At 49.0% G+C, this 15,770-nt stretch overlaps 1 protein-coding gene across 15 annotated transcripts in view; it reads left to right on the forward strand.

Annotated features, from left to right (window-relative positions):
- LOC118173699 (serine protease inhibitor Kazal-type 5-like) overlaps window positions 1-14,707 on the forward strand; it is a 103,102-nt gene extending 88,395 nt beyond the window's left edge. For 14 of the 15 annotated variants that reach the window (XM_035338491.1, XM_035338490.1, XM_035338495.1 and 11 more), the window contains 12 exons: window positions 938-1,122; window positions 1,620-1,683; window positions 3,140-3,267; window positions 3,351-3,402; window positions 5,406-5,536; window positions 6,101-6,182; window positions 6,696-6,763; window positions 7,759-7,849; window positions 10,106-10,233; window positions 10,600-10,663; window positions 13,638-13,690; window positions 14,158-14,707. In XM_035338491.1, the coding sequence (XP_035194382.1) occupies window positions 938-1,122; window positions 1,620-1,683; window positions 3,140-3,267; window positions 3,351-3,402; window positions 5,406-5,536; window positions 6,101-6,182; window positions 6,696-6,763; window positions 7,759-7,849; window positions 10,106-10,233; window positions 10,600-10,663; window positions 13,638-13,643 (999 nt within the window). In that variant the 3' untranslated portion in view covers window positions 13,644-13,690; window positions 14,158-14,707. The remainder of the gene's footprint in view (window positions 1-937; window positions 1,123-1,619; window positions 1,684-3,139; window positions 3,268-3,350; window positions 3,403-5,405; window positions 5,537-6,100; window positions 6,183-6,695; window positions 6,764-7,758; window positions 7,850-10,105; window positions 10,234-10,599; window positions 10,664-13,637; window positions 13,691-14,157) is intronic. The other variant, XM_035338499.1, reaches the window with a different exon arrangement.
- Window positions 14,708-15,770: the final 1,063 nt, after the last annotated feature.

Here is a 15,770-nt window from a genome sequence, read left to right on the forward strand (position 1 = left end):
CTTTAAGCAAAGTCATTCAGACAAACTTCTGAGAGATCACACTGTTGTTCTAGGGCTGAAAGCAGGGATTGAATTTCACCATGTTTACAGACAACATGCTTATAATCAGTAATGGCTTTAGCTGACAGTGTGTGTGTTCAGATATGCGTTCAGTGCAGTGCACCAAACTGCTCCGAGCTGGAAGTCTTAGAGATGAAGTTAGAAATGGCATGAGCTATATTTCTAATGATATTTGCTTCTGATCCAGCAGAAACCCCCATTTTTGAGTCTGATAATTAAAAGAATTAAGCAAAGTCCTTTGAGATTCAGAAAATGATTTGATTCAGTGACTGAGAAGTCAGCTGTATTCATGTTTTAATCAAACAAGCTTGTCTCTCCCTAGCAAAGACCCATTTGGAAAATATAGGAAAAAAACAAACAAAAAACACAACGAAATGCTTTGTTGATTCTCCCTAGCTTGCACCTCCAGTTCCCCAGCAGAAGAGGCAACTGGCTGATGCCACATTAGACTGTGTCGGTACTCTGCTCCCTGAGAAGATCGTGCTTCTCTGTGGCTCATCCCTTGCACCCGAATCTCTCCTCACTTACTCCGCTCTGGCCGATTCATTGCTTTCACATCCCACTGGCACTTCGAGGGCTTTATTTGCTGCTCTTGAATTACTTTATAATATAGAGTCCTCCCGTGCAGTGGGTAGCAATTTGCAGCTGTATGCAAATTAAATACGTATTCCTTTTCTCATGAATAATGGCTCTTGCAACGGGCTTTGAACTTTCTTCTTGTCTCTTCTGCCTCGGGAGCCACAAGAGGGGCTCCTGGCACAGCCTGTGGTAAGGGATGGGGACGAGAAGCGTGGTAGCCACCCTGGTGTGAAAAGCTCATTGTTGTCCAGAGCACACAGACCACCCCAAAAATGAAATGTGAATGAACTGTTCTCAGGATCTCGACGGCCTCCGAGGGAACCCTCCGCTGACTGCCCTCTTCCGCACGTTTCAGAATGAGTGCATGAAAATTTGGTCCCTCCTTCGCAGTGGCAAATTTTCCTGCCCCACCAACAAGCAGCCCATCAATGGCCCAGATGGCAAGAGGGACCTCAACAAGTGCTTGATGTGCCAGAGGCTGCTGTGAGTATTGTCCACCCATCCTCTTGGGTGCCTTCTTTCGTCCCACAGTGAAGAGCCTGTTCCCGGGAGGCTCCATCTGAGCACTGTAGCCCTGGGCTTTGCAGATCTTTCCATAGAGCTTCAGAAAATCTGTGCACCTGGTAGTGCTCTGCACCTGATAGTAAAGGCTGGGGGGGGGGATGACAGACTGTGAGGAACAAGTCCGTGGGGGAGAAAAAAAATGTGGATTTAATTTCTTGTTCCTGTAGATGATGTTGGATGGGATGGAATACCTGGGTGTTAGGCAGAGAGAAAGGATGGCAAAATGCCACCGATGAGGAGATGCTAAATACCCCAGGCATGTCTCACGGGGCTGGAGCCCCGAGTCCCGGGCCTTCCCGCTGCGTTGCACAACGGGGAGGTGGGGTTGGCAGGGCTGGCCTTTAATCACCACTTATTTTGGTTTTACGTCTGAGGGCTGCATGCTGCTCTGTCGCTCACACCTCCCTTTCTTGCAGGGAAAGAGACTCAAAAAACAAAGGGAGTGGTGGAGAAGTGAACAGGGACGTGAGCTCCGGAGAGGTGAGGTGAAGCATCGCTACTTCTGGTGGGACACCAGCAGCGGGGCGATGCAGTGGCCTGGCCTTGTTGGTCTCCAACCCACTCGTGTGCTTCCCTGCCTGCAGTCCCTATCAGGCAATTACCAACACAGCACATATGTTCTGTGCCTGGCCCAGAGCGTAGGCTAAGGAAGATGTCTCCTGCTTATAAAGCACACTGCTGGCATTCGGCAAATAATTAATAGCAGTGGTGGTGCGTGTGAGCTCTGACTAGGGCAGGGTGTGGGACAGGCTGGCTCTAATTGTGCCTTGTTTATCTTGTTGATGCACCTGGCTGGTTTCTTTTTACCCACAGCTGTTTTTCTAGACAGCATGTCTTTATGTAGAGGGACTTGTCTTTTCCAGCCTTGGGTTTTCATCCTGTGTAGGAGAGAGTTGGTTTTCATCAGATAGTGTTGGTTACAGGGATTTAATTTTTTATACCTCCTGGTTAAGTAGGATAGCTTTCTTGCTCTGGTCTGTCCAGGTAATTGAAATGATTTGTAAAACATAACTGATAGAAGGGAAATCTTTTTTAAACATCAGACTTGCCAGTGTGTGGTCCCAAAGGCAGAAGGACCACTCCAGGGTGTCAGGCAGAGACCTACCCTGAATTTCGTTTTTCAGCTACAGATTCAGTGTGGCTTTTGGCAAGTAATTTTCTGGGCTTTCCTATTGGCAGATCTGGGATAAGCTGCAGTACGATCTCCTCCAAATGCACTGTGAAGGGAAAAAACTATTACAGACCACGTGGCAGATAACCTTAAAAGTGCTGCATAAAGGATCCTAAAGGCTTGCACATTGCAGCAGCATACTGGTGCTGCAGGCCTATTCGTTTGTCCCAAAGGCCATAGGAAAGCTGCTCAGAAGAAAGTAAAGGACAGGCTGAAATACTTAATCAGGTTTTGCTACAAAAGTATTATTGTGAAAGAGTGCTTTCCTTAAATTAATATATAATGTTATGTGGAGGGTAAAAATGCCCCCATATCATTCCTGCATACCTGGAAGCGTGAGCTGTACAAGGATTTTTTAATGCCTGCAGCTTCTTTTCTCTACTGTCCACTGCTTTTTAAAATTCTTGGTAGTGTGTTTGCTAACAATGGGAAAACTAACAAAATAGTGGCTTTTATACATAGAGCAGAACCTAGGTTCTTCAGGCAGGCTCTTGCATGTCTTTTCTATTAGAAGTAGAAATAAGTCAGCCCTGGATGGAGATGATAAATGTGCTCATCTAAGAATACAGATTTTTATGCTGCATGCTACACTTTAAGAAACGACACAACAGGCAAACAATTTATGGTTTGCCAGTGAGTTATGCTTCAAGGAAACAAATTGTATTTGAAATGTAATTGATTGGATGCATGATGCTTTGTGGATTTGTGGGAGATGCGTTGCGGTCAGCATGTCTATGTGAAACCACATTTCTGGCGCTTCTGCAGGATGAGTGCCGGGAGTTTCGGGATCTGTTCAATAAAGGGAAACTTTCTTGTACAAGAGAGAATGACCCTGTCCGGGATTCCTCAGGGAAGCAGCACAGCAATAAGTGCATCATGTGTGCAGAGAAGTTGTGAGTAGAAAAAACCACTGTTTCTGTTACTGGGGCTCCCTGGAGCAATATTTCTTCACTTTCTCACCCTGCTTCTCTTTCAGCAAAAGGGAGAATGAGCAGAAAGCAACTACACCCAGAGGAAGAAAAGATAAGGTGAGATTTAAGTGTTAGGTCAATAGACATCTCTATTGGATTTTCATTCAAGATAAAGAGGCAGCATTACTGTACTCAGTTGCTCTGTCTCCACTGATTTCACTTGGAGATCCACTTTGCTTTCCCTGCTTGTTTCTTGTTGATGCTCTTTAATCCCCTGAGTAAATATTTTGTGTTTGAATGTTATGGTCTGTCCCACTGACCCACAGATTTAATGACACAGGGACAAATCCCATGAGAATAATAATAATAATAAAAAAAAAGTGTGTGCTGCACTGTCCTGACAGCTGGCAAAGGATGAAAAGCTTTAAATCTGTGCTCTGAGATGCTCCAAAGATCATTATGTTGTGGGAGGAGAGCTCAGCCCTGTGCAGTCTCTAGGGTAGCTCGGTTTTTAGCTTTCCCCATTGGAAACTTTGCTCTCATAATGCAGCCACTGTGCTGTTGTGTGCTGATGCTTTCCTGGTGAAAGCAATTCAGTAATGAAAAAAAGAGGTACTTCTCCATGCTTACCTTTTGATTTCTGCCATGCTGGGGACTAGTGCGGTCCCCTTAAGCCTCAGTCTTGGGGATAATCCTGTTTTAGTGCTTTTCCTAATGACATTGGCACAAAAAAATGGAAGTGTGAGTGAAACTTGCTGATGGCAAAGCTGGGAGGCAGCATCAGCAGAGAAGGATCAGCAGATCACTCAGGACTAATTGGATAGGGCTGAGGCCTGGAGTAATAGAAACAAGATAAAATGTAATAACAGAGTGCAAGATCACACAGGCAGTGATTAACGAGAATTCCTACTCGTCAATTAGAAATGACAAAGGATAAGAAAGCCCTGCATTTATTAGTGGGTCAGGGATGTGACAGACCCATGAAAAAGGCAAATGTATGTCTCAGCAAGGTTTTTGCAGCAGAGGTCAGGCTGTGAACAAAGCTCCAGAGATACTGGTTCAAAGGGAGAGGGTTTGAGAGAGGCTGCTGGGAGAAAAGCACATCTGTCTCGGAGGCAACAGCAGGTCCAGGGGTCACCTGGAGCTTGGTTCACCTGGTGTCAGGTTGTGCCTCTGCTCCCTGTGGGTAGTTTGGCACTAGGAAGGTGTGGGTTTGTGTGCTCTGAGTGTTTTCCTTGGTGGCTGCCAGTGTTAGTCCAGTAGCACAGCTGAGGAGTGGGAGGCTGAGGGATTTGGGGTGTGCTGCTGGGGAAATCCTCCCTGGGCACAGAGGATGGGGCACTGGTGTGGTGACTTCTAGGCAAAGGAGGAGGCCACTGACCTGCTAAGGACCTTAATGCAAGCTGGCTAAAACCTCTTGTGTACTAAGTGAGCAAAAAATAGCAAATGTTAAAACCTATTTGTAAGATGTAAGTGGAATCCAGGTATGCATCTTCAATATCTGCTATTTGGGATCAGCTGTTGCAGGATCTCCAGTAGCTGAAATTGGAGGGACCAAATACTTCCCTCCAGGTTACATAACGGGGACAAATTAACGTGGTTTCTGTGCAGTGACTTTCAGCAGGGAACAAATTAATCATCTCTCCAAACAGCCTTCCACAGCTCAGGGACTTTTAAGGATGTTTGCATTGTGCTTTTGTCCCGAAGTGTGGTTGGTGGTAAGGACTAGAACTGCTTTGTACATGGAATTATCTGAGCTGTGATCTGGGAAAAAGCTGTGTACTAAGGATGGTGGGAGAAGTGGGACGGTTTTGTTGCCTATCGGCCACATCACTGGCATGCTTTGGATAGCCCAACATGGAGCACAATAATTAGTTAGGCTGTAGTAGAAAACTCCTGACACGTGCTGTGCAGGCAGAGGCACCCATCATTTTTCTGACTCACTCTGTTTATATACTAAGTGGCTGATACTGCACACCCTCTTCTCTTGTTCACACCCAGCCTTCCCCGTGATGCATTTGTGATGGTTCAGTGCTTTCCTGGCAGGAAACCCCAGGTTTCTAAGAATCAGGTCAAGGCAGGGAGGACGGGGTGCCCTAACTGCTGCCCTCCTTCCACAGGATGACTGCAGTGAGTATCGCTCCCAGTTCGAGGCTGGAGGACGGCTGTCCTGCACGCGGGAGAATGACCCTGTTCGGGATTCCTCTGGCAAGCAGCACACCAACAAGTGTCTCATGTGTGCAGAGAAGTTGTGAGTATAGCTTCCAGCAACGGCAAAGAGGAAAACCTCATGCTGTGAAACCACGGCTTCTGTGCCTGGGCGAGTCCTGAATCCCAGTGGCCCTCCGAGAGATGCTCTTGCCATAGGGCTTTGGCTATTGCCCCTCTTTCTACCTCCCTCTTGGTGAGAAGGGGCCAGGGGCAGGTGAGAATCAGCGGGGAGTAGAGGAGAAGCAGGGTTGATAGAGGGCAACCCCTTCCCCAGGGGCTGTCGGCCGCGGGTAGCTCCCGAGGAGTTTCCCACGCGTGTACTTTGCCTTCCAGATGCTCTCTCCCTACTCCCATAGAGCATATGCAGAAGCAGCCCTGATATGAAAGCAGCCACCTGGACCCAGGATGTAGCGTACAGTGGGAATGGTGAGGAGAAGGGAGAAGGTTTAGGGGAGGGAATTAGGAGCAGGGCCACCAGGAACAGGGTCTGTGGATGGGGAGCTGGTGCCTGATGGCATGACGGTGGTTTGTGGGGCAGCCCCAGGTCCTGGTGGCACTTGCACTGCCATAGCGCTCCCTCTTTTCTCCTATCCTCTTCTTGCAGCAAAAAAGAAGCCCAAAGAGGAGGCCAGTCTGGTGGAACTGCCCAGCGCAACAAACCGCTCACTGCAGAGTGTGCAAACCAGGTGAGACCGAGCTCGGAGCCTCCCCTGAGCTCAGGGAATGGGCTGGGGGGTTCTGAGGGATCCTCGTGGCCAGGGACTGCCCATGCTCAGCCCTTGGTGACCCCAGGGCTCAGGATGCTGGAGCCAGCTGATGCTGGGGGAGAAGCAGGTTGTATTTCAAGCCCTGCAGAGGGATGGATGTGTGTGAACATTCAAGAAGTGGCCAGGTTTGGACCTGGCAGAACAGCTCCTCTTGCTGTCCCGATGGTGTGATGCTACATAGAGGGCAGGCAGGTGATGCTAGATAGAGGGCAGGTTTGGGATCTCCATGGTTCTGTCAGCTCATTTGGTGGGAGTGAAGCCCTGTATGGAGCAAGTTTCAGAGCTGCTGCTTCTTCAAGAAGAGCCTCACAGTTCCCTGGGTCTGGGAGGAGGATGGGGCAGGACGGGAGCTGCTGTAACTTCCTGCTTCTCTGCTCGTATGAAAGACTTCTCTGTTTCTGGTTGACAAATGTGCTCCTGCCCCTTTTGCAGAAGAGCTGCAGTGGCTCAGGGTCTCAGCAGGGTGTGAACAACAGACGGCCCTTCTCCACGAACAGAGGGTGAGCATGGCAGCCTGGCCCCACAAACACCGGCACCAGTTTTTGCCCCCTTCCACAAGCATGGTGTGCTTTCTCCTAGGGGTGGTTCGGAGGTTAATCAGGGCAGGAGTGGTTCAGCTGCACCCAAGGGCACTGCCTGGGATGGAGAAGCAAGCGCTGTGGTGCTCGGCGCAGCACTCATTGGTGATTGGGAAGCTAGGCAAAGAGCAGGGCACGTTTCTTGTGCAACCCTTGCGCCTTTTCAAAGGCATTCTTGCTTCTCCTGTACACAGAGTGGTGATTGCTGTGCTCAGAATCTCTCAAGACACCTTGCCCAACAAAGTCTGCCTCCTGGCAGCCAGCCCTGCTGCCTGGCCCCAGCGCATCCTCACCCGCTGGCTGGGAGGCAGTGCCAGGTGCCCCACGTGCTCTCTGGGCACTGGCCAGTCCTTCTGGATTTTATGGCTGCCAGACTTGAGCAGGGATCAGTTGCTGCTTTTTCAATGCTTTTTCTGAGGAGCTCTGAGATTTCTTGGTTTTGGCTGTTGCAGTCCCTTAATTTCCCCCGATGCAGCAGTGTCAGCAGGCAGACAGGGTGTAGAGCCCTCTCTGTAACAGCAATTGCTGTAGAAAGCTGGTCCCCTGACTCTCCTGGGATAATTTCTGTAATGGGGACCTGCTGCTGACTTCCCCACAGACAGGTGGGGGGAGGCCTGTTGCAGGGTCCGCCTGTGCTCTATGGCAAGCCAAGCTCCCTGTCGAAAAAGTGCAGAATAATGGCATTGCACATTAAAGCAGTCTAGTCAAGCCCCTGGGGCTGTGATGTGGCGGGGCTGAGTGCAGGGTACCATTTGTCCCTGTTGGTACATGGCCAGTGGCTGCTTGACCTCCTCTGCCTTGGCACAAGCAGCTCTGAGTGCTGCGGGGACAAGGGGGGAAGGTGGGTCTGCACCGGGCTCCCTGTGCTCTGCAGGGGCTGTGCCGTGAGCAGCCTCTGTGCTCTTTCTCCCTGCCAGCCCGCAAGGAAACTCGGCCCAGAGCGGTGGGGACTGCAGCCCGGCGCCTGGCCGCCAAGGACAGCGCGGAGGCCCCGACACCTACCAGCCGGTATGCCCAGCACCCTTTCCCAGTGGCTGCGCCTAACTTCACCCCAAAACTGTGTTCTGCGACCTGTGTCCTCGGAAGGGTTTGAGTTGGGTGGCAGAGTCTGTACCCCGCTGCTGTCCCTTGGCACAAAAGGGGTGTGAGGCTGGATGTGGCCATTTGGGAGCCTCTAAGGCCAGTTCTGCTGCTGGAATTGGCTCATTGTGGGTGTATGCCAGGTATGGGGGTGGCGGTGGTGGCCTGGAGCTCAGGGAAGTGACGGTGGTGTCCCCTCCTGAGTGCTAAGATAACAAATCCAAGACCCTGAGCAGGGCTGGGGCTGGCCAGGGGACAAGGACAAGGCTCACACAGGGAGGGAGTGCTGGAGGAGGGCACACTGAGCAATGGGTAATGACTGCACGGAGTAACGTGGGAGGAAGAAGGGGGTGTGTGCTCTCTCTGTCTCCGCAAAAAGAAAATGCATTAGTTTCAATGAAGCTAAAGTGGAAATTATGAAACTAATAAGAGAAAATAAGTTACTATAAAAAGGATGACTAACCTGTGGATCTTGCTGTCACAGGGTGTTGCCAAGAGCTAGGGTGATTAAAAAAAAATGACCTGCCACTTATAGTCAATGCAGCAATTTAAATAACATTTTGGAAAGGATAGGAAATCCATTTCTGTGGGGCTGGAGGGACCTGACTATGGACTCCCCTAACTCTCCGAAGTGTCTGTCACTGATGGCTATTAGAAAAAAGATACCCAAACCAGCTCCTGTTTTTTTCTATTCTGGTATGGCAGTTTTAATGCATTCCAGAGGAAGCATCAGGCATAATAACGCCAGTCTGCTTCAGGGCTTAGTGGTATTTCCTGGTAGCTCCAGAGGAGGAGCAGATGCTGATCAGCCTGACTGACGAGAGGTGATTCAGAGAGCAAACCTGCCCCTCTCCTCTCTCCAGGGCCATCTGTGGGGTTTGTCACTGGGAGCTCCAGTTCCCAGAGCTGAAGGAGGGGCTTGCTGCTGGTCCCTGTGTGATGCAGGGCTGCTGGTGATGTGGTGGTAGTGCACACGTGGGTCGCACCACAGGCAGCGGTGTCTGATGCGTAGGAAGGCATCTGGCAGGGAATTGCAAAGGTCAGCGCTGTCTGTCTTCACGTCATTGCTGATTACCCAGATGAGGGAGGAAGCAGCACATTAATGAAATTAGCAAGTGACGTTTAACCAGAGGGTGTTGCTGCAGCACCCCGATATCACCAAACCCACTGTGCCGCCCAGCAAGAAGCTTCCTTTTGCACGATGCTTCCCCCTCCATAGTGCTGTTGACTCCAGCAAGGCAATAAATGATCTCTTTGTGCCAAATGGCACAGGGAGAGGAGGTGAGATGTCCTCCCTGTCCTGGCTGCAGATCTCCTCCAACTGCACCATTTGCAGTCATTGCAACACATCTGTATAGGACCTGGAGAAAGAAAGGGGATGGGAACACAATAGTTGCTCCTTTGTCTTGGACTCTTTTTCATCCCCTGGTGCAGAGGTGGGCAGTGAGGCTGGGGAAGGGTCTGCGTGGCAGGGAGCAGGCTGCAGGATCTCTGATCTGTTTGAAACTTGCCGTGACTCTGCAAACGTCTGTGCTGGTGTGCTTGTAGGATGATGACCTAAGCATGAGAGGTCTTGCTCCTACTGCTCAGAGATTTTCCTGGCAGTGCCATAGGTGATTTGTACGAAAAGCTGTGTTAGATGCTCCAGCTGTCAATGCCTAAGAGGAAACAGGAGGGCACACTTAGTCATAGCTGTTCATACGTGCTTGCGTCTCCTCATTCCATGGGTGTCAAGTCACACGGTGTTGCACCACCCTCGGGTGGCTGGACTCCTTTGTCGAGGCTTTTCCTTCATTTTTGGCAATGAGTATCTGCTGTCTTGCAGAAGAAACAGGCATGAAAGCCCTAATAAAGAAGAGCTAGGGACAGGTGGCAGGAGTTTTTTTTTGCATTCTCATGGTTCCTCAGAGATGTAAATGTGCCCTGGACCAAAGTGTCAAGGCAGGTCAGGCAAGCAACTCAAGGCCTGTGCCTGACAGGGGTGCTCTGGCCCCCAGATTTTGGCTGCCTGGTCCAACAGGAGGGGTTGCCTCTTTGCAAACCTGGCTTTGCCAAAGGTGTGATGGATGTGCCGCAGGGCAGAGGGGTCTCAGGGCAATGCCTGGCTTGCGAGCACTGTTAAGTAGTGTAAAGGAGGGTCTTGCAAGAGAACTAGCACCAAATGTGATTTCTTTCTCTCTTCAGCTGGACTGTGATCGAATTCTGCACGGGGTAAAGGGTGGAAGGATTTTCTGCAACAAATCCTCACAACCCGTCTGTGGCACTGATGGGAAAACATACAAAAATGAATGTGACTTGTGTTCAGCTGCCATGTGAGTAGGCGGAGAGATTTCAGTAATACAGGGCCATCCACCATTCCCGAGTGTCTTTTGCAGCACAGTGTTTGTTTTGATACATCATGACTCACTATCAAGTGTGTCCTTGGTGCCTTGCTGTTAAGCAAACATAGATCAAAATGCTTGAGATTAATCTGATGACAGCTAATTAAGATACACAACTTTCCAGAGTCCCCTGTTCCCTTTCTACCCGATCATAAGACTGCTTGGGGAGTAATAAATGCCATCAAATTGGAAGTAGCATCAAAGTATTAAGGAGTCCACAGAGGACCATCATGCCGACGGCAGAGAGCCGTGGCATTGCAAGTGAATAATAAGCAGTGTCTTGTCCTCCCTTTGCAGGAGAGAGTCAGTCTACATCACAGTAAACTATCGAGGTGAATGCCGAAACTCTGGCCCTGAAATGGTAAGCAGCATGTCACTGCTGGGCCGGGGGAGCAGCAGTCTTTTATTTTCCCTTGTGAAAGTCCTCTTGGTACTGTGTGAGCTTGTGGGGCCCTGGTCCGGGTTTGTGATGGAGAGGTTGTCCCTTCCCCACCCAGCACAGAGATAGAGTGAAAAATAAGCAGCTGTGGCCATTGGTGACCACCTGCCCTGCTGTGCTCACCCAGCAAGAGCCAGGAGTCCACATGTTGACCTTGTAGGCAGGTTAACTAACAGGTTAGCTGAACTAACGGCTTAATTAAAACCATGCTCTGGGGGTGCACTTCTGCCACGTGGCACAACAAGCTAGGGAGTTATGGTCAGAGGCGCAACGGAGCCCCTGATCTCCTTTTTCTTCCTTTCTTTCCCTCCTTGCTGGAGTGGGTGGTTGGGAGCACCAGAGCCTTGGGAGTGGGGTGCTCATGTTCAAGATGCATTCAGATAGGTTCAGACTTGGATTTAACTGAGGCGTGATCCCCATATTTTTACCTAGACCATATGGTAGGAGGGTGACACAACATCTGGGAAAACATCTGGCTTTTCTCCTGAGACTTTGGTGACACCAAAAAGTCCAGAATTGCATAAACCATACAGGCCTCATTTCCCAAATAATACCCATGGAGATGGCTGGGAAGTGAAAATTGTTCATGAGGTGACGTACTTTTGGGAGAGGTCTTGAACCTTGTGTGATTTCCCCTGTAGCAGATGACTCAAAGACTTCACAGTGGCAGCTCAGCAGCCTTGATCTGCAACCAGGGTCTCTCGGTTTGCGTGTCCTGGGTGTGCAGGACTGACCTTTGTGTTGGCATGAATTCTTGAGAAAATGAATATTCATCCCTAGGGAAATGCTGATATTTGTTCCTGCTCTAAACCTGGAGTGAATCAAAATATCAAGACGAACTGACAAGTTCTATAAATTTTTGGATGTGGACTTTGGCTTCTTAATATGAATTCGCTATTGATGTTTCCGTAGGCAAAACAGTATCACCACCCTCCTTGGCATAAAGGGCTTTATAATGCAAAGCAGCCATTACAGGGGTTCTACCCTCCTTTTCTCAGAGCAAGGATGCCTGTAGGTCCCTAAGGTGTTGAAAGTGAAGCATCCCAGCTCCTATTCTTCTGTGAAGCAGCATAATGCTCTCGACACTGTTTAAATCTGAAGACATTGTAGTGCAGAGAAAAATTTTGCCTGTGATTGTAGTGGAGGTCTCTGTGTCTTGCCCTTCACTGTGAAGTCAGTGTTGGCTTGTGTACGCTCGGAGCAGAGGCACTATGCAAACCTGCCAGGGGCTGTGCTCACTCTGCTAGGGACGGCCAAGACTGGGTGTACCATGGCAACAGAAAAACACACAGGATTCCCTCAGAACTGTGCCTGGATTGGGATTCCTTACCATTTCGTGTTTTACCAAGCTGTTATAAGCTCTCAAGTCTTTGCAATTAGAGGAGTATGCCATATACTGAAAGTCTGACAACTTTAGCTATGTTAAAATTATTCCAAGGAGGGTTGGAAGCAATTAAAAGGAAAATGATAAGATTTTCCTCTAAAAAGGTCAAAATATCCCTCCGAACAATAAGTTACTCTTTCTTTATGTATATTGTGTCACTTGAAGAATCAGATTGGAAATTGATGGAAGTCCATTTCCTTGGGAAAACCTCTTGTGTCCATCAAAGACTTCTCTTATTTCTCAGTTGGAAGCTTATGAAAAATACCCTGATCAATGTTATTCTTCACCACTGAAATTCATGGTAACATGCCTTTTAATGCATGAAGACCCAGGTACTACTTACTACAAAAACCTGGAGGGGACCAGCTCCAGCAGTGCCTTTGGCATCAGAAATGGTTTTAGACAGCTGCAATATGCAGAATGAAAATGCAAAGGACCAAAGACTTCTTTAAACTTCATAAAAGATAAATTGCTACTAAAAAAACATATAATTTTTCCTTGAGTTTTATTTTGAAATTAGCTGTGGAGGTGCTGTGTTGCGTGACAAAATGTGTGTCCAAGCTGCCTGATCTCTTCCCAGCTCAGTGCCTGCAGCCACTCCTGCCAGCAGAGCTCCTGCTGAATTTCCAGGAGTTGCTGGCAATGCTCCCTTGATGTTGGCCAGATTGCCATCAGGGAGGGGTGGTTGTAGGAAGGGAAGGGAGCAGTGTGGTTTGAGAGAGATCCGACATTAAAGGGTACATCTGGACAGCATGCACTGATGTGGTGGAAAACCTTCCTGCAGAGAGAGCCCTGGGGCTGTCTGGCATCAGGGCTCCCGCCTCCCATGCAAGGTCTGTGCCATAACCAAATTCCTTTGATCTGGTTCTGCTTTACTGCAGAGGACTGTAGCTGAGTCCAGGGCTTAGATATTTTTTTAGCAGACCAGCTGGTCACTATGTCCTGCTATGCTGTGTCATGTGGGTTTATTAATTGTAGGTCTTTCCAGGATGTTTCACTTTTAATGCTGTCTCTTGCAATTTAATTTCTTGTTCAAAGGCTTTCTGCTCTCTCTCCTAAATCTCCCATGCAATAGACAGCAGTCTGCCTGTATTAGTTAACAGGTCAGGCAAAAAGGGGATGTCCATTTTTAATTTATTTCGTAAAGAACAAACAGACAAATCCCAGGTTTTCAACGGTCTACTCCATTTATTTACAATGCTCTTTTTATCATGCCCCTCTTCGAGAAGGCAGAAGAAGGATTAAAAAAAAAAACACAAAAACACAAACAAACAGGACCTTTCTTAGCTAGATAGTGGGTATGGAAAGCACCTAGCTTCAGGCTGAAATTTGTCTTGTTTTCTAGTCTGGCAGTGACCCAACCTGCCTACCACAGTGCCACGCTCTGCCCCAGCTGAATTGTGCAACCTCTGAGCTGGCCAGAGGGACTGTCATGCAGGTCCTAATGCTCTGCCAGTGTAACAACGGTGTTGTGCTTGGGGATGGGCTTACTGTTTGCTCTTTTTTTTCCAGAAGTAATGGAGTTCAGACTGCCAGCAAACCCCAGGGATCAGCTGTGACCAAAGGTATGGAGAAACAGTAATTTACTCCCTTTTGGCCAGCCTGTTATCGGGGGGTGGCGTGTCACAAGGGTTTGGGTGTCAAAGCTTGCATGGGCAGGTGGCAGGGCTGGGGCAAAGGGCTCTGCAATGTGCTCTTTCCCCCTCACCACAGCCTGGGAGCAAGGTGTGGGCCCTTTGCAGAAGCGGAGGGGTGAAGGGAAGTCCCCCCCAAGGGGGCTCAGCCCCCTTGTGTGCAAATTTCATGGGGACTTCCCAGTCCCTGCAGTGATGGGCTCTGCCCATTCCCCAGCTGTCCCTGCAGGGGTGAGAGGATGCTGGCAGAACAGACTGCTGTTGTCCCCCCATCACAAGGAGGCAGGGATGGCACAGAGTCCTTGAGAGTATCCCAGCTTGGAGCTTTCCTGGTGGTACTTACAGGTCCTTTGCCTTCTGGGGCTACAGTAATAAACTGTCTCTCCCTGTCTCCCTAGGGCAAGTAAAGGAAGAGTCGATGTCAAGCATCAGGGAAGCTGCAGAGTTCCAGGCGTTGTTGGAGTCACCTTTGTCCCCTTCTGCAGCAAACGGGCCTGTCCTTGCTCAGGTGGAGGGCAAAGAGTTGTGGGCACCCAGTGGTGGCTTCCCAAGTTGGCCCCATGCGTGCTGTTGCAGTTGCTGCTCGGCTCGGGCTCTGCCAACTCGCTGTGTCTTAGCGTGCTTCTACAATAAAGATAACTCCACAGCGTCCTGTCACTTTTCTTCACTGAGCCTCGTGGGAGGGATGTGCAAGTCCCTGCTCCGGCTTGTCACCACGTGTCCCCTGGGCAGTAAGCGAGCACGGAGGCCCCTGGGGTGCATCTGCTGCCGTAAATGCCAAGCGAAGATGTCAGACCTAGAGAGGAAGAGTGTGTGGTCTGGGTTTCATGAGGAGGGACCAGGGGCTGGGTTCCCTGAGATGTGGGGCCTTTGGTAAATTCCTTCACCTCCTTTTGGCCCTTTTCTCTCACCTGTAAAACGGACATTAAAAGATGCTTACCTACCTCAGAGGGTTGTTTTGAGATTTTAATTGGTTTACATTTGGAAGCCTGCAGAGGGAAATCTGTTTTAAAACTCTTAAACCTGGTGTGCAGGCAGTTTAACTGCTGCAGTAAGTGCCTTCTTCCAGCCCTTTTGGCTTTGAGAAGCACTGGGAAGCAGATGCACCTGATGGGTCATGTCAAATGGGCATGAGGCTGCTGCACTGTGGCGGGAGGGGGGGGCACAACTGGGAAAGTCTCTGGGATCTACAGTGTGCATCTGGCCTGTGGCACCTCTGAGGCTGCACTGGCCAAGTAGAAAGCTCAGCAGCCCACCTTGGTGGCCTGTGGACCACTACCATGTGCTTCTGGGTCACCTTTCTGCTTTGTTTGTGCAAAGCAGGTCCCATGCAGCTGTCTGATATCCCCGAGGGCATGTGGGCTCAGCCAGTGCAGGAGGGGAAGAGAGGGAAGAGAAGCTCCATGACTGTTGAACAGTTTCAACTATTTAAGGAAAGAAAAATGTCACTTGGAGATTTAGCTGATTTGCAGATAGATCTAGTTCATCTGTATTCTGAAACTATTTTGAGATGAAGTTGGGTCTTTGAGCTAAATGCTCCCGGGGCTAGCTAGGGGTCTATTAGCACCATGCACCTCAAAATTGGGTGGGATGTGCAAAGGAGGCAAATGTGATAGCAGATTAACAGAAACCTATTGGTGGTTTGCATGCCTTTCCTGTACTTTCATTTATAGCTGTTACTTAAAGCAAATATGTTCTTATTTGTATAAACTTTATTGCAGGACATTTCCAGAAGACCTTGAGTGAATACGCACAGTGTTTGAGTCCACTTTAGCTGTGACCTGATCTGTAAATACGCTCTGTTGCAGATAAGGCTGGAGTGACTTTCTTTCAGATTTTGGCAGGATTTCACTCAGTGCCAATTAATTTGGCTCTCCTCACAGATATTGATTTTTTTTTCAATTAAGTTATCACAATTCCTTTTTTTTTCCTTAATGTAGCTTATGAAAATTGATTTTTACTCTCATAAAGTACTTCCGCATGTATTACATTTATCAGTCTGTGACTTTAT

The sequence above is a fragment of the Oxyura jamaicensis genome, chromosome 13 (genome assembly GCF_011077185.1).
Source record: "Oxyura jamaicensis isolate SHBP4307 breed ruddy duck chromosome 13, BPBGC_Ojam_1.0, whole genome shotgun sequence".
NCBI lineage: Eukaryota > Metazoa > Chordata > Aves > Anseriformes > Anatidae > Oxyura > Oxyura jamaicensis.